Here is an 18,277-nt window from a genome sequence, read left to right as displayed (position 1 = left end):
GTCAGCTCCCCAAATCTTTAGAGGCTGTGATTAATTTTCTTTTTCCAGCACTGAACTTACTCTCTAGAAGAATTTAACCCAAAAGGCACCTGGTAGGCAAACCCCCAATGACCTGAGCTTGTCAGATCAACTTATTCTTAACCAGATTCACCAAGTGAATCTGTGGACACACATTACCCTCCTGCAGAGGCAGGGCAAAGGCTTCCAAGACAAGAGGTGGCTGTTAAGTTTCACCTGGTGGCCTCACATGAAATTTAATCAACTGTAAAACACTCAAAATGTCCAGTGTTGAAGGACTAGTCCACCTTTGTGTGTGTGTGTGAGAACTAAAACTTCAAAACTATTTGTCTCTTTATGTAAGATGAGCCATCATGCAAAACTTACTGATCAAGCAGGAAATAAAATACACTTATCCCATTGAAGGGTTTTGTACATTTCAGTCCTTGCAGATAACAAAGCGGTTATAAACCCTGCACGGTCCTGAGAGTGAGTTCCTTTGCTTCTGAAAGCTGCCAGTCCCACCAGCATCTTGAGGGGCTCATGTGTTATAAATTCTCGAAGCTCTTTTAGCTGCCGTCTGGGCATCGGGAGGGTCTTCGTCCTCTTCCTCGGTGCGCTTGTGTTTTAAGAACAGGTCGGACTTTAAGAAGCGGCTGTAGCTGTCATACTTCATGAGGTTGAAGATCTAAGGGAAAAGGAAACGAGTCTGAAGGGTGAGGCAAACCAGGCTTTGAATCATCCTATCAAATATTTATTAAATACCTACCGTGTGCCGAGGAATGCAAATGCATGCCAAACGCACAAAGAAAGCTCAGGTAAGTCGTGTGCTAGACGAGGCGGACTTTGTGGATGTTCCTGGTCATTGTGAAATAATCTCAGTGAAATATAAGAGCTTAGAGAGGCCCCCGAACAAGTCTGTCTGTATTTTCCACGGAAGTACAGATTCACAGAGTGCTGATTCATACTCTTGTATCAAGAGGCCTTTAAGAACCTCCACTTTACTCAGGTAGATAATACAAGGATCCATTTCTCCAGGAACTTCAAACAGCAGAATAGAAACCATTTCTGTAGAGACGCTGGTGTAAAGGCCACTGTCACAACAGGCGATGCCAATATTGTTAAGACCCCCCCCCCCCATAAGTCTGGCATCCAAGATCTCCAACGAACCAATCATTATGCCCAGAAACAAAATGGGGCTTATTCAATGCAGGGCAGGGAAGTGGAACGACAGTCTTAGCGAGGAGGGGCTTCGGGAATAGGCCCTAATTAAAGAAAATAGCAGTCAGCTGCAGAAGGCAGATGCCTGCTCGCTCGCCCGAGCCCAGGGGCGCGTCTGGGGAAGAAATCATTCTAAGAGATGCTCACTCATCAGGTGCGAGGGGTGGACCCCCACAGGTTAGAAAGTTGCCATCTGCCATACCCCAAGTTGCCCCCTCTCTTCTTAGCCATGGTCCCTATTCCCAGCATCTCCTCTCCCCTACTCCCACCCTATCCTATGCACCGTCCTCCTTTGCCCTACAGCGGGGTGGGGAGAGGAAAAGCAAAAGGGAGGGGCTTTCTGGATGTTGAGGGGTGCAGTCCCTTTAGAGAAATCTCTCTCCACCTCTCTCAGACCTTTCGACTGAACTTTCAGGACATTCTGCAGACCTGAACATCCACACCGTGCAACCTGCTGCCTTCACTTATCGCCCTATAATGGGCTCAACAAGTGGAAAGTTCCAGGGGTGTCTAGAATGTCGCTCGCTGCCAGGCGGGGTTACCAAGTGGGCGGTAAAACCCTGACATCTCTTAGATCTGCCCTCTCCCAACAGGCACACAGACTGGTTTGTAAATGAAATGTCTGATGGAGTCCCAGGACTCAGAACACCTGCCCGGGGGAAGGGAGAACTGGACCTGGGCCCTGACACCTTCTTTTCCCCAGGACAGCTTCAACCATGGGACAACTGCCTAAATCGTGTTGCTATCAGCAGAGTTTAGATTTTGGGTTTTCTTTAAACTCTCAGCTAGTGCCAGCCCTTCCCTGATGTCCTTCCAGTCCTGTCTAACTGCTTACAGAGACCACGCCTCCGTAAACCCCCACCTCATGCCCCTCTATAGCAGTTGTCTATTTTGTAGCGATTTTGTAATCCTAGACTGATTTGCTGAGGTTTGGAGAAATTATTCATTAAAAAAAATTCCCATAAAATACAAAAATCATAGCCAGGGGTGAGGCGGGGGATGAGGAATGCCATTACCATTTCATGGCCTCCCACAAATGTGCTAAGCAGGTGTCACTATCCCTCACCACCTGCATTATTCATCCCTTCCAGGCACAAGAGCCCCCATGGGAGACTTTGAGATGCCCACCTAATTCAAAGTTTGGAATGATGCTCAGAGAGTGACTAATGAAACCAGCTTCGTGATTGCCCCTCCTGGCGCCGAGCCCTGCACCACCTCCCACCCAGGTCCGCAGCAGATGGGACCCAGCACTGCCAGCAGGATGCGGTTCGACCCAAGTGTCTCGTCTGAGGCTCCGCGTGTGGGAGTGGAACATCCTGTTTGCCTGCCGTGGCTCTTCAAAGAAGAGAAGAAAAAAGACTGGGCTGGAGGTGAGAGGCAATAGGGGAGGGGGAAAAGGAGGTTGCTTCAGCTGAGGGGTCAGGGACTGGCAGAACTCTCAGCCTCCAGAAGGCTCTGCTCCCCCTTCAGCACTCCTGGTGCCAGCAAGCTTGAGGGGAGGGGCTGGGAACTATTTAACAAGAGCTCACGGGCCACTCCCAGCCATGGGAGGGTGTGAAATACCTGTGAAGTCCTTCCTTCTCCAAGAGCCTCCCCCCTGCCTGCCTCCTGGTGTAGCGCCTGGTGCTGCTGAGTCCTGAGGTGGCGGCTGCAGCCATCAGAAGGGATGGAAGGGATGCTGCTCCTAAGGGCCTCATTTCTGGGGTTGTGAGCTGCCAGGTATCTGCCACCAGCAAAGGGTCTCCTGGGCACTGGCCTAGGAGCACACAGCAATAGGGTGCTCCCATCCCAGGGCCCCTTACAGGTGGTGCTCAGCGAAGATGGCTTAGACAGTAGAGAATGCGCCTAAAAATCTCTTCCAAGAAAGTGGCCAAAGACCAGGTACCCAGCTGCTGACCACAACCTTCCTCATCACAGGGAAAATGGCCATGATGGAGGTCCAATACATGCTTACCCAGTGAATGAATAGAACCCACCCTCTGAGCAATGACGGAGGGCTGGCAAAACGAATCAAGGTGGTACCCACCCCACTGAGAGCACCTTCAAACCCTGCACCAGGCAACACACGGAGCATCCTCTCTGATCCTCACTGAACCCTAAAGACCCCAATCACACGGGGGAAGGAACGGGGCCTTGGAGGTTCGGTGCTTTGCCCCAGTGGCTGGTATATTGTCAGCTCAGCTGCCATGACAAGTACCAAGGACTGGGTGGCTTACATAACAGAAATTTCCTTCCTCAGAGTTCTGGAGGCTGGAAGTCCAAGAGCAAGGCGACAGCAGGGTTGGGATCTTCTGAGGCCTCTCTCCTTGGCTTGTAGGTGGCTTTCTTCACCAGGGTCTTCAACTGGTCTCTCTTCTGTGCGTGTCTATGTCCTAATCTCCTCTCCTTATAAGGACACCACTCAGGTTGGATTAGGGATGACCCCAAGGACTTCATTTGAAGACCCACGTCTCCAAACACAGTCACATTCTGGGGTACTGGGGCTTAGGAGTCCAACATATGAATTTGAGGGAAGACACAGTTCAGCCCATAACAGTAAGTAAAAGAGACAGGCAGGTTGCAAACCCTGGCCATCCAGCCCTTGAGCCCACACTCCTACCCACCAGGCTATCCAGCCACTCATCTAACAGAGCAAGAGGCAGTCATTAAAAATGAAGATCGCAGAGAGGGGAGGGTAGAGCTCAAGTGGTAGAGCGCACACTTAGCACGCACAGGGTCCTGGGTTCAATCCCCAGTACCTCCTCTAAAATATTTAAATAAATAAATAAAACTAATTACCTCCCCCCACAAATAAAAATAAAAGATTTCAAACAGAATTCAACAAGGAAAAATGTGTTAAGTGACTGAATGCTGGGTTTTTTAAACACACTAAAACAAAAAATGATGATCCCAAATATGTACTTTCATGTGTGTTTGTGTGTATAAATGGGAAATAAACATCCCCAAAGGTTAGTATAGTCGGCTGAACAGCATGTCCCCTAAATTTACGTCCAGCCAGAACGTCCAATGTGACTTTATCTGGGGATAGGGTTAGTTGCGGATCTCGAGATGACATCATCCTGGATTTAGGGTGGGCCCTAAACCCAAGGAGTGGTGCCCTAATAAGAAGAGGAGAGGATAGCTAGACACACCGAGGGAACAAGGACATGTGAAGACACAGGCAGAGACCGAAGCGATGCAGCTACAAGCCAAGGAGCACGGAGGATGCCAGCAGCCACCAGCCACTGGAAGAGGCAGGGGAGGATTCTCCCCTCCAGCCTTCAGAAGGAGCACAGCCCAGCCGACACCTTAATTTCAGACTTCTGGCCTCCTGAGCTGTGAGAGAAGAAATTTCTGTTGTTTTAAGCAATTCAGTTTGCGATAATCTTTTGCAACAGCCCTTGGAAATGAACACAGTCAAATTATTGATTTCACCTCACTCCAGCTTGCGCACAGAAAATGAGATGGCCCAAGGGGTTCCAGAAGGTTCCACAAAACCAGAATTCTCTGATGGGGATAACTGGACTCACCAGAGCTGGACTGTGACCATCCCCTGACCAACAACACGCCTCAAGTTGTCTGCAGGGAAGCGAAAGGAGGTGGTAGAGACAAATCTGGGCTGCAGGTGTGGCTGGCAGACCATCGGAGCAGAGCCATGAAGCAGACAGCCCTTCGCGGAAGACAGGAGGCCAGCGGAGCAGAAAGCTCAAGTTGGCAGCTAAGTTGCATTCCCTACCTTTCTCTTTTTTTCTTTGCCAGCACAGCTGTGGCCCAGCAGGTTTCAGGTTTTGGCAGCCCCACGTCTGGGAGCTGCATGCCGGGACTGTAAATCGTCCAGTGTCGTGGCCTTGGGATGCAGCCCCGGGGGCTGCTGGAGGTGGGACTCGCGGCAAAAACAGAGAAGGGAGCCTTCCTACGGGAAGGTCCCCCTACACGAGGTCATGACCCCACAGGGCGTCCCCCCCACCCCAGACCCTAGACAGCGTGACTGATCAGGGTTCACCTTTCTGCAAAGGGAAATATCCATGTGGGGCTCCAATCTGAGAGCGCTGAGCCTACTGCTCCGGAGACGGGCCCCTCACAGACACATCCTCGTCCGTGTAGAGACTGAGGAGCCTAACCAGCCCTGAAGGCCCCTCTGTGAAGATTTCATCCCTGTCTCCATCAAGTGCCTTTCAAGCCTAGTAAATCTTTTAACCCATCTTAGAAAACAAGGACATGAAATACTTAAACTGAACACACATCCTGCCTTCCCTTCAAAGCCCTCCGCCATGTTGTTTCAGCTGGGCACCAGGAGGAAATAGCGTGAATCCTGTACCACAACCTCAAGTTTTATTAATGGGATTGCATATTTGCTTCAAGAATTCAGTTCAGTTTTTACATGAAAATGGCTGAAGAAGGCACAGCTGTCCATGAACTGCAGTTCTAGAATGTTCTCTCCCACACGCCAGGACTAGAGGCTTTCACACCACACGAACAGACACAAAGTGTGAAGAAAGCCAGCCCCCACCCCGGCCCCTCCTGCTGCAGCGGCTGCTAGGCTGGTGCCGCCCACACCCCTGAGTTGAAGCCCACCTCCTCTGCTGGTGGCAGGAGAATGGGGTGTGCTTCCCAACGGAATGGGGGAGAAGGTCTGAAGGCAGCCAGCAGACAGCCGTGAGAAGACGAATCTCAGGACAGTCCTTGTCCCATGGCGCCAGGGAGGGCCACACAGAAGGTTCTGTCACCTGGACAGTGCTCCTGCTTCTTGGACAGCCGCCCCCCCCCCCCAGAGGTGCGAGGTGGGATCAGGACTCCAGAAGGAGGCTGAACACGGATGCAGACAGAGTCCCCTGCTCAGGGTGAAATCCCCTCGCAGGCTCATGGGTCTGGGGCTGTAGCCTTGTCTGGGGGTGACTTTTTCCTGGAGTCCTTAATAGTCAAATCTAAAACCCAAATGACATGCTTCCTACGTGGGGCAAAGGTGTTTCATTTTTGCCTTTTGCCATTAGGGGCAGAGTTAAATGCTATTCTGGCACCCATTCCCCACCCGCTCTTGGTCCCCTAAACACCATTTTCAAGTTGTAAAACAAAACAAAACAAAAAACTCAAAGTATTTCAAATGTTGTCCTCCCTGCCCCACCCTCAGAAGGCAAAGGGCTGAGGCAGACGCCAGGGGCCAGCGTTCCTTCCGTTGAATGAAAACCCACCAGCTGCTCTTTCTGGCTTTGCCCGCTGGAACAGGCCAGTTTCCGGACTGGGCTTGATCTTGGGGAGTGAAGGTCAGCTAGCCACAAGACTGGTGCCTGGAGTCCCCGGGTCCAGCCACCACTGCAGACTTGGAGAAATGAGGGGCCGGGGGAGGGAGTGGACCCCCAAATGACCCCCCGTAGGCATGGCGGCCCCTCCCCCACCCCCGGGTCCTCACAAGCCGGACCAGCCCTTCTCACTGAGGTCTGAAAGGAAGCGCTTCTCACTTCTTGGGTTCTGGGGAAATTCAAAGAGACGACACTGCTAAAAAAGGGCTTGATGCATGGTTCCTTTCTCTGTCAAGGATGTGGCTGGGAGCACTGACATCTCACTGAAGTGTTTCATTTTTTTTTTTACATCAGAGGTTGAGGACTTCCTTTTCAGTGGAGAAGGCTGCCTCCACTCTGCCTTCCCCAGACCAGACTTAACACCCACCCCAAATCCAGGTTGGGGGCATCCTGACGATACTCGAGATCCACAGTAAGCACAGGTTTTGCAGTCCCCAGGATTTATGGAAGAATGAGCACCTCTGCATCCCTTAAACCTGCAGGCTTCTCTTTCATGGTCCCAAAAAGCAATGACCTTGACCCTTCCGCCTTCTCCAGTCTCTGCTGTTTAGAGGGACCCCATCATGCTATGCTACAAAATTCAAACCAGAGGCTTCAGAGCAAGAAAGGTGTGTAAATTGGTGCCCAGAAACCTGTAGGAGTTCTAGCATGGGGATGTCCAGGCCACCAGGCTGACAGGGCCAGCACAGACTGGCACTGTCATTTCTTGTACAAAGAAAAGCATGTCAGGCTTCGGTGACTAATTTGATCCCTTCGTGTTGCGGCTAACTCTCCGTTCCCTAGTGACTGATGGGAATGTTCTAGAATCAGCCAGGGCCGGAGGCACAGGAGAGCACGACTGAGCAAGGGAGGTGAGGTGGGAAAGGAGAAGTTGAGAGTGTTGGTTGATCTTCATACCAGCGCCCAGGAAAGGAAGAGGGCAGCACAGACCAGGAGGTCAGTAAGAACAAATGCCACTGCTTCCCGAGGAGCACGGGCCTCACGGGGCGGTGGCGGGGCTGGGAGGGAGGAGCCCTGGGCGCAGCTCTGCTTCCCCTCTCCCAGCTCTGTGACCTCGGGCCAGTCAGGTCATCCTCCCCTCAAGGGAACTTTCTCCCATAAACTGAGGTGCCAGGTCCCACCTTCCCCAAGACTACTTGAGAGTCAAATGAGGTGCACATACAAAAGCAGTGTGTAAACATTGCCGAGGTTCAGTCTTCATGTTTTCCCAGAAGTCTTGAAAGTGCAGAAAACTGACCCAGGAAGGCACATAGACGCTGCTACAGTTTTGGAAGTCATATTAAGCCAGGGTTTCTCAACCTTGGCATCACTGACATTTTGGACCAGACACGTCTGTGTCGGGGAGGGGACACTGTCCTGTGTGCAATGGAGAGTGTTTAAGCAGCATCCTGGCCTCCACCTATGGGGTGCCAGTAGCACCTCTACTCCAATTATGAGAACCAAAAATGTCTCCAGACATTGCCCAGTGTCATCTGGCCAAAATCACCCCCCGTTAAAAACTACTGCATTAGGTTAAAATGCATCTTCCCGTAACATTGTAAAGGACACGCACAGTCAACACTCATGCAGGGCTGACTGCGCGCCAGGCGCTGCCCTAAGTAAGCACTTCATAGAAGTGAGTGCGTTTCACCCTCACAGATGCCTTATCATGACCTGCATTTCGCCAGTGAGGAGACCAAGGCTCAGAGAGGGATCACCTCTTGCCCAAAGTTCCACAGCTACTAAATTCTACAGTCAAAGAAAGGAGAAAAAAGTTGGGGCTAAAGAAATAAGGTTACGGCAATCAGGGAGCAACCGTTTTTAACGTCAGGCCATTGAAGGCTTGCGGCCTGCTTCGCAGTGTGGCTCGGAGAGGCAGCAGTGTTTGCCGAAAGCCTCGTGTTACCGACGAGGCCACAGAAGCCACACCAGGAAAAAAGGACCCACCCGGGGTCAGATGGAGGCAGGCCTGGAACAGAAGATCCCTCTTCCCTCTTCTGGCCAGCCTAACATACAGTGATAATGACAGTGAATCTGAGCTCAGTGTCCAGGAAGTGATGGGCGGGGAGGAGTGAGGGAGGAGGCAGGGGGTCAGGCCACCGGGCACAAATGATGAGCCATGGTCAGGAGACCGCGGGTTTGCAGCTGACTTTCTAGAAACAGAGATGGCTCTGCACCGAGTCATCTGCATTCTCCTGCTCGGCTGATGAGGGATGGACACAGCCAGAGCTGGGGATCAGAGCCAAAGTATCTGGCTTTCAAGAGGACCAAACCTTATGAGCCCAGCTGGCACATTCTATAAATAGTCACTGTCGAAATTAAACTGGTTACCACGGGCTCGGGGCCTAACCCCTGCCAGTCCCTCCCAACTTAGCTTCTCCCTTCACCCTCCCTCACTCCACTCCAGCCACACTCACCCCCATGGGTTCCTTTGTACCTGCCATTTGCTCTCCCCGGAAGGTCCTGCCCCCAAGTCTTCTTCCTCAGCTTCCCCTTGCCACTCAGATCTCAGATTCAAGGAGCCCTCTCTGACCACTAGACCCAAAGGAGGGCCCGTCCCAGTCACTCTTCGCCCATCACCTGTGGCATTTCCTCCTTAGCACTTATCTCTCTCTGTCCTCCTGGGTGGACAGGTGCTGACTTCCTCACTGCGCACATAGCTCCAGGCACAGTCCCTGGCACGCAGTGGGCCCTCCATCAGTGTTTATAGCATAAAGGAATGAAGGAAAAAGCAAACCCACACACCAGCAAGCCAGCCAGAACTGAGCTAGACCTGCCAGCGGCAAATCTTTACGATAAAAAGCCACTACAATACAAATGACTATGTATAAAACAGATGCACAACAAGGTCCTACTGTAGAGCACTGGGAACTATACTTAATGATCTGTAATAAACATAAGGGAAAAAAATATGAAAAAGAATATGTGTGTGTGTATATATATATATATATGTATATATATACGTAAAACTAAATCACTTTGCTGTACGCCAGAAACGAATACAATATTGTAAATCAAATATACTTCAAAAAAAAATCCACTGCAGGGAAGTGCAATTCACTGAAGAAACCAGCTCTTTGTAAGATCAGCTCTGCCTTCCTCCTTCTCACAATGTAATTGTGTCCAAAAGCAGACTCAGACTCTAGGCTAAAGTTCCAAAGAGGTGCCCTTGCCTCTGCTGGCCTTCCCAGCATGCGCTGGGCACACAACTGGGCCACGTTAGCAGAGCTGAATTAAATCACAGAACAATCTCTCCAATTATGAATTTTCCAGGTAACAAAGTTTTAAGCCCACAAACTTCTCTTCAGATATCATTTTTGATGAAATTCTTATTAAAACATCTAACACATTCTTCACGGAATACGCCGACCACAATTCAAGTTTTGCTTGATGCCCTGGGGTCATTAGAATCACTAATTGCACCACCATCCTGCAGCACAGGGATGCCCCCAGTGTGGTGTGTGGGGTTGTGGGCCCCCACACTCGGTGGTTCCCAATCACTGTGCTGTGGTTTTGTGTTTAGTATCATTTTTCTGCCTCTTCTCTGGCTGTTAGCCATCGCCTCTTGGGGCTCATCACTCCACAGCCTCTACCAGCACTTCAAATCGGCTGTGAACTGAAAAACCAGAACCTGTTAGAATTGTATGTAAATCAAGAATCAATAGGACCTGAATGAAAGAATATGAAAACGAATATATGTATGTTATATGCATGACTGGGACATTGTGCTGTACACCAGAAACTGACACATTGGAACTGACTATACTTCGATTTAAAAAATGGAGGAAAAAAAAAAAAAAAAAACCCCAGGACCTGCCTGAATGAGGACCTGAGAAGCTCTCCTTTAAATGAAATGTCAGGTGATGAACTCATCTTATTTGATGTCTGGGAGTATTTCTCATTCCTCTAGGTTCCAGCTGTGCCCCCAAGACCACGCTGCCCTATAGGCCATCTCCAGGGTGTGGAGCACTGCCTGCCGTGGGGAGGGGCTGAGGCTCCCTGGAGGTTTCCAGGTGAGCCAGTGCTGAGAGCAGCCTGCTCAGACAGCTCAGTGATAAAGCCAAGTGGTGCTCAACAAAACCAACGCCACTGAGGAGGTTTTTAAAGTTATATGAAATCTCGTGGTTCCAAACATGCTCCCCTCAGCCTCACACTTCTTCACTGCGGGAAACAGGGCTCTCGTGGGGGCCCTTTGGGGAGCAGAGAACAACAAACCATGCTGAGCACACATTTTGATAGTTACCAGCAAAGCCCCCGAGAGGCAGAGTTTTCTGAAGCCAAACAGATCTTAGAGGCCCTTAACAGGCACTTGCTGTGGAATCAGATTCCAGATGTCACGTTTGCACCCAATTATGCCTGAGGAAGAGAGCGCATATTTCTCCCTCTCAAATAAATGACACAGTAAGTAGTTTGAACTGCATTGTGCCACGTTTGTTAGATGTGTGTGTACACGCGTTTTTAAAGGAAAAATATGATGGAACGTCTAGAGATCAAATGTTATTTAGTGGTCACCTTCCTATGAAATTATCTTTTTTCATCTTTATATTTTCGTTTCCCAAGTTTCTTTTTCTGAGCATGTATGATTTTTCTAGTTAGGTGGATAAAAGTTTTTTTTTTAATAAAAGTTATTTTTAAAATGTCTTTCTTCGTCACTTAAAAAAAAATCTTCCTCTGTCCCTTGTATTTCCTCCTTTCTGTGTCAGCTAAACCTCCTACGGTATGAATTCAATGCGGGGCAGGTGCGGGAGGGTGGTCAGAGGTCCAGCTCTATTTTGAGATGTGTTGCAGGCCTAACAGCAAGTGAACTGGGACCTTGGGAACCCAAAGTGCCACCACCTGGAGTGACATCAGCCTATCCCATTCCTCGCTGCTACCTTGGCTTCTGCGGTCCCACAAAATGCTGGTACCACGTGGCCTTCCAATCCTTCTGCTCCAGCTGGTGTCATGGGGTTGTGAGGAGCAGTGAGAGGCTGCCCACGAGCCTGGGACAGCTGCGTGGGCTGCATGTGTGACAGAGTACAGGCTTTGAAGGCAGGTGCACGGGCCTCCAGTACTTCCTACTACCTGTGGGTCTTTGTGCTAACAATCCACTCAATCTCCCTGGACTTTGCTTTCCTCATCATCAAAATGGGAGTAATACTGCTCACTGGAGATTAAATGAGATAATGCAGGCCAAGGGGCCCTGGGCACAGAAGGGCACCTCTGAAGGGCAGATACTACTCTTGTTGAGAGTACCTAGGACACAGGGCCTTCACTGCAGTTTCCCAACCCTGGCTGAACTTCAAAGTGCCCTAGGAAGCTTGCAAGATTGTGAGGTGGGGTTGGGGGGTACCCTCATGTGGCTACAGCCACAAAAACTGCCTTTAACCACACATTTCCCCCCTTTACTCCACAAAGCCATGTTCATGGTATTCCTCCCGTTGGCTCAAAATCACCACCTCCAGGAGGCCCTCAGCAAGTCTCCCAGGCTAACTGGAGTTCCTTCAACACTCAAACTTGACTCAGCATTCATGTGCAATTTGCGCTTGCCACTGTATCAGCTGGAAAACATTCTCAAGCTGCTTCTCATACGTGTACTTGCTAACTGTCGGTTTTCTATCTGATGCTGAGCAAATGAGGCCTGGCAGGCCAGCCTGTCTCTTTCATCAGCCACGGCCCCTCAATGGGCCTCCAACCTGCCCCGCTGGATGGGATGACTTCCAGGGTGTCTAACATTTAGTTTCAACTGAATTCTTCCAGGCTGGTGGGGGGCGGGGCAGGGGGAGTTAATTTTCAAATTAAAGTGCAGGTAGGGAAGTCAGGTTACCTGGTCCTGGAGTTTCTGGAACATCAGAGGGTGTGGTTCCTCCAGGATCTTCTCATTGAGCCGGGACTGGCCCTCGACATTGACTTGGGACGAGGCCTTGCTGGACAGAAAGGTCGTGTAGATCTCCTTTGCCTTTTCCTGCATCTGAGGGAGACACAGAGAGCCTGTCTGACATCTGCAAGCACAGCCCTTCCCGGCCTGAGCCCAGCAATCCGTTCCAGCCCAGGAGGCACCGCTGCTACAGGAACCCTGGGGGATCTGGCTGCGGCTCCAGAGCTAAGCCCAATCTGGGGGTGCTTGTGGTCGGCCTAGCCCCTCCCTCTCCCGCTCCATGCATCTGTAGTCCCATCTCCTGTCTCAAAACTACTGCACCACCCATTCAGACACGATGACGGAAAGAATCCTGGCCCAGAGGGAGTGACATTCAGCAGCATTCATGACCATCCTGTGAATTCTTCAAATTAAGGACTCATGGGAACATTCTTCAGCCATAAAAAGGAGTGAAGGACTGACACTAACTACAGCATGGATGGACCTTGAAAGCATTATGCTCAGTGAAAAAAGCCAGACACGAAAGGCCACGTGTTATATGATTCTACTGATATGAAATATTCAGAATCGGCAACTCCATAGAGACAGGAAGCTGAGTGGTTAGCTGGGGGAGGAGGAAGGACACAGGGAGTAGCAGCTTAATGGGTAAGGAGTTCCTGTTTGGAGTGATGAAGGAGCTCTGGAACTAGACGGTGGTGACAGCTGTTCAACATTGTGAACGTATTTAACACCACTGAACTGTACGCTTTAAAACGGTTAAACTGGTAAACCCGAGAGCTCTAAAAAGTGTAAGTGTGGTAAAATTTATCTTATGTCTATTTTACCACAGTAAAAAATAAAATCAAACAACAAGTTTATACTGTATAGCACAGGGAACTATATTCAATATCTTGTAGTAACTTATGGTGAAAAACAGTAAGAAAATGAATGTGTATGTTCCTATGTGACTGAAGCGTTGTGCTGTGCACCAGAAATTGACACAACATTGTAAACTGACTACACTTCAATAAAAATACATTTTAAAAACATCAAGTTAAACCGTGAACACATATCCCAACCAGTCATCAAGTCCCGACTATGCTCCAGATACATGCTAGGTGTTTTACAGCCATGGTCCCACTTTCTTAATCCCCTGGGCGTCCAGCACAGTGCCATTTTCCTGTCAGCGCCATGTCCCTATGAGGACACGGAGGCCAGGAGAGGTGACGTGGCTTATCCAGGGAGCCCGCAGGGAGGCACAGGACTGTTCAGCTCCAGGGCCTAACGTTTCTGCTCAGCTCCACGCCCGTGAGATGCATTACCCTCCAGGTGGTGCACTCTGTCAGCCTTCCGGGGCAGGGGCTTGTTTTCAGGGAACGACGTGAGTATTAGCAAGAGAGAGAGCACTGCTCACCTGCCCTGAGTCCCAAGTGCTGTCGAGCGGGAAGGTATCAGCCCTAAGCAGGCACCCGGGAAGGCTTATCAGCGGGGCTGGAAAAGGTATGCACACCTGCACTTAGGTTGCACCAAAACCCAGCAGGGGCTGGTGCAGGCATGCTCTCACGGTGAGTGCCTTGTCCTAAAAACAGCAGGCCTCCGTGCCTGGGCTGTGGACAGGAGCCCGTCCTACAGGGCGTCCCCTGCGGGTTCTACTTTCTCTAACTTCCTGTGTTTGCACTTTGCAGGCAGCAAACGTGAGGGCTGTTTCTCTAAACATTAGAGTCTCAGTTTTACCTCACCCTACAGAGGAAGCCGGATAATGAATGCCTCTGAAACGTAGCCACAGAGCTACGATTTGTGGGAAGAAGAGGGGGTGCTTCTCGGGGTCCACCTAGAAAACTGCCATTCTCTCCAGAGAGCCCACCACACATGCTGCAGAGCTTAGCTTTGGAAACCCCAGGCTCTGAAAACCTCTGGCCTCATGGAAATCACCAGAAGGCTTCAATACCTGGGGCTTGAAAGGAGGGGAAAAGCAATCCTTCAACTTCTTTTGGTTGCAGGGACCAGTTGACAAAAAACCCCGTGAGATTGAGGCCTGACCTTCTCCCATCCCCCAGAAAGAAAGCCTTAGCAAGACGTGCAGAAAGACTGCTTAGGCGGGGGTCTTAAGATAATATGGCTGTTCCAGGGGGCAGGCCTGGAGACCAGCATGGAGACCAGCATGGAGACCCAGGTGGGGCAGAGCTCTGAGGCTAGAAGAGCCACTCCCTCCACGAAGCCACGAGCCTCCCTCCCACCACCCCCATTCTGTCAGGAAGGAACATCTTTGGAAAACCACTTCCTGTTTCAACAATACTTCATAAAAGTAGAATTTCAGCCAGCCAGACTAGCAAACTCCATGTGGGGCTCTGGAAGCAGAAATCACTTTAGGTCTCCCCCTCTCCTTGAACATTCACACACACACATTTTCTAGATGGATCCAAGTCGTCTTAGGTGGTTGTGAAAAGAAGTACCTTGAGGCTTAGAGGTGGGGGCGGGAGGGGGGACAGGAAGCAGGTTTGGGGAGGGGCACCTGCAGGTGCACAGATCTCAGGTCTCTCAGCCGTGCCTGCAAGTCCCCATCCCCCCCCCCGAGTCTCTGGGAAGAGTGATGGGCCCCCCAAGGTGCCCGGACCTGGGCCACCCTCATCTCCAACTCTGAGCGATGGCTTCGTGGGTAGAGCTTATCTGGCTGGGGTAGGAAGCGTGACTGAGAAGGGAAACCCTGAGACTGCCGACCGCAAGCCAGTCACGGGAAGGCCTGATGTCCGTGCAGAGAACACTTAACAAAAAAGAAGAACCGGTCTCTTGAGTTATTTTGGTAAATTTTCCAGAGCTTTGTTAACCCTATTCTAGCTCCCATCAGGATACAGTGAGAACATTCCCCGCCCCCTCCCCGGGTGCAGCCGCCACATCCTTGACCCTGGGAGAGACCTAGAGGGATGGCCAGCAGCTCTCCTCCCACCCTGACAGCCTCCACCAGAGCAACAGCCCTGCTGTGGACAGCAAATGTTCAGGTACCTGCAGTGTTGGGGGCCATGGGGGCAGGAGGACAACAAGAAACATCTAAAAATGGCAGGAGCTCAGGGGTGTCAGGAACCCTGGCGGGAGGGATGAACAGGGTGGCAGAAAGAAGCTGTCAGACCCCCCCCCCAGGTCCTAGACCCTCCGAACCCTGAGCAGTTATCTCCCTCCCCTACCCCACCCCCCCGGGAGACTGGGGTTTTCTTCTCTAAAGAAATTGACTCAGAGAATTTGCAGACAGAAGCTCAAAGAAGGCAAGGAAGACACCAAACTTAGCATAAGGGTTAAATGAAATTCCACATACAGACCCCCAGCAAATTTCTCCCCACCCAGCTGACTGCAGATATGTTTCGTTTATAAATACATCGGGCTTGTGGCCGCCAGGAAGAGGCTGGAGGACTCCCATGTATAGAAAACAAAAGCAGGAAAAATTCTATAGAAAGATTTGAAGATAAAGTTGAAATCTCCGAAAGAAAAAGTAGGAACCAAAAGCCAAAGAGATGAAAAAATAGGAGGGGAAAAAAAAGGATAAAATTAAAGGCTCAGTCCGGGGGTGGGGGGGAGGGGGGAACGCGCATCACTGGGGAAGAAACCAGAGAAAATGGAAGGAAAGAAGTTACTAAAAAATAACATAAGAACATTTCCCAAATTTCCAGATTAAAAGGCTCCACAAAACACCCCCCATGATGAATGAACCTCACCCCCTCCAAAGCCTCTGACCACACAGTTTTAGAATATTGGTGATGAAAAGAGGATCCTATGCTCTTCCAGAGAGAAAAAAGGCAAAGAAACCAGAACAAAACCGCTTACATGTAAGATACTGATTCTTAATAAAAATGGAAGCTAATGGGACAATGTCTTCAAAATTCTGAATGAGTTTCAGCCTAGAATTCAATTCTATGCTCTGTGAAGTGGGAAAACAGTTGGGGGAAGAAACAACACTTTCACTCAACAAGATGTTTAAAGGTCTACCTGCCAGGCCCCCTTTCTCAAGAAATTATTGCTGGTCGTGTTCCACCAAAATGAGTGAGTGACTCAGGGCAGAGGGGGACCTGGTCCTGGAGGCGGGAGAGGGAGTGGCCAGTGGTGGCAAAGGAAGACCTGGGGATGCCCTGGTGGGAGCTGTGGTCAGAGGGCCCCAGGAGGACTGTCCCTAGGGCAACTCAGACTGCAGAGCTGATCTGAGGGGCCTGCGTAACACTGTATGGAGAAGCATTTTAAAGAGTTACCAGGGAATATAAAAATAAGAAAAGCAGAGAGAAGGTTTAGCTCAAGCCGTAGGGCGCATGTGTACCTCCTCTAAAAATAAGCAAATAAATAGACCTAATTACCTGTCCCACCCCACCGCACCCCCCAAAAAGCCACAAAAAATAATAAGAAAAGATGCTCCAAGAAGAAATCTCAGTATCCTCTTTGGCTCAGCAGCAAACAACAAACAATAGAGTCTTAATTATGAAAACGCAGTAGACAGGGATGCAAGGTAAGTACAACCTCAGTTATTGTACGAGGATGTCAGCAGATGACACCTGAAAGTGATGAGGTGAGCCAGGAAGGGACGGAGGCGCAGGGCAGCCCACCCCACAAGAAGCTGAGCTCCCATCCGGTCCCACCTGGACCTGGCCGAGTCCACGTCGAAAGGCAAAGATGGGAAAGACAGCCCAAACCAGAGAGAGAATGAAATCTGGAGGGTACTGAGGACTGCCAGGAACCCACCCTTCTTACCCCATCTGGTAATGACATGAATGAATTTCAAATAAAGAGCGCTCATCACTTTTGGATCATTTTTTTAAAAATAAAGAATATGGCATTTTAGCCTTTTAGGAAGACCTTTACTATTACTTTAAATAAGAATATCAAACATTCTAAAATCCAGGATTGAGTTTTAGTGTTAAATTAAATATGATAAAATTAATAAATACCATAGACCACCTCCCCCTCATAACTGTTAACTCCAAAACACTATCAACATGCCTGGTACTATTATATTTAAATACCAGTGCGAGTTGCTCTCAGAGCTATGATTATTAGAAATCTTCCACCACCCCACCACTCCCCCACCCTCAACTCTCAGTCTGATTTTTACAAATCTACAGGAGCTGCTGTATCCATCCCAAAAGCAGGCCCAATATGCATGCACTGATGGATGGATGGATGGATGAATTCAGGGGTAGCCAAAGAATGAACACCTTGGAGGTCTTTCTGAGGTTGCTTTGTGTTACAAGATAGACGTATCTCATGTGCTAATTCATGAGGAAGAAGCCCTTTAAAAAAATTTTTTAAGCCATAAAGAAATTGCAAAGGGAGAGAATTGCTTTGAAAGCAGACTGCTGCATATGAACACCTGGCAGTTACAACCCCAGGAACTCCAAGGAGGGAAGGTAGCAGGCATCACCCTCCCAACTCCCTAAAGCTCCAGCACCCCCACCGTAAACACAGAGCGCTGAGACCCTCCCAAACTAAGAGGCTGCCTTCCTGCCTGCCAGGGGTGCAACACAGACCAGGGAGGGCAGTGAAGACACAGCACTGGTCCACTATTTGGAGCTTCTGAGCACATGAGCCCCAAAAGAATAGACAGTGTGTTCCTCTCTCAAGTCCACTCCTAAGGCAGCAAACTGCAGCTCAAGATGAGCAGGGAGGCCAGGACCCCACTGATGGCAGGTTCTTAGGTGTTGGCTGACCTGAGCGGACAGCAGGAAGCGCACAGTGAGCCAGGCACTTCATGGGCACGCAGATACAGTGGGGAAGAAGACAGACAAAGACTACAAACCCTAGAGAGCCTGTGTGATAGAGGGAAAAGCAAAGAGTACAGAGAGAAAGAAATTATATACGGTACCAGAGAAGTTGGTAAGCACTGTGGAGAGATCTGGCTGGGTAGTTATGGGAAGAATGAAACAACAAGCCAGGCTTAGTTCACTGTAGAGAGAAACCGTCGACAAGCTTCCTGCTGGATCAGAGGTGGTAAGTC

The 18,277-nt window shown here is 50.0% G+C and overlaps 1 protein-coding gene across 2 annotated transcripts in view; it reads right to left on the bottom strand.

Annotated features, from left to right (window-relative positions):
* Positions 1 to 238: 238 nt before the first annotated feature.
* Positions 239 to 18,277, bottom strand: part of RGS10 (regulator of G protein signaling 10) — a 33,174-nt gene continuing 15,135 nt past the window's right edge. For both annotated transcript variants that reach the window (XM_074373544.1, XM_010969872.3), the window contains exons 4-5: positions 12,280 to 12,423; positions 239 to 685 (exon numbers count right to left, since the gene is read on the bottom strand). In XM_074373544.1, coding sequence (XP_074229645.1) covers positions 539 to 685; positions 12,280 to 12,423 — 291 coding nt within the window. In that variant the 3' untranslated portion in view covers positions 239 to 538. The remainder of the gene's footprint in view (positions 686 to 12,279; positions 12,424 to 18,277) is intronic.

This window comes from Camelus bactrianus, chromosome 11 (genome assembly GCF_048773025.1).
Source record: "Camelus bactrianus isolate YW-2024 breed Bactrian camel chromosome 11, ASM4877302v1, whole genome shotgun sequence".
Taxonomy (NCBI): domain Eukaryota; kingdom Metazoa; phylum Chordata; class Mammalia; order Artiodactyla; family Camelidae; genus Camelus; species Camelus bactrianus.
Note: the sequence above shows the minus strand (reverse complement) of the source record. Positions and strands in the feature narration are given on the sequence as shown.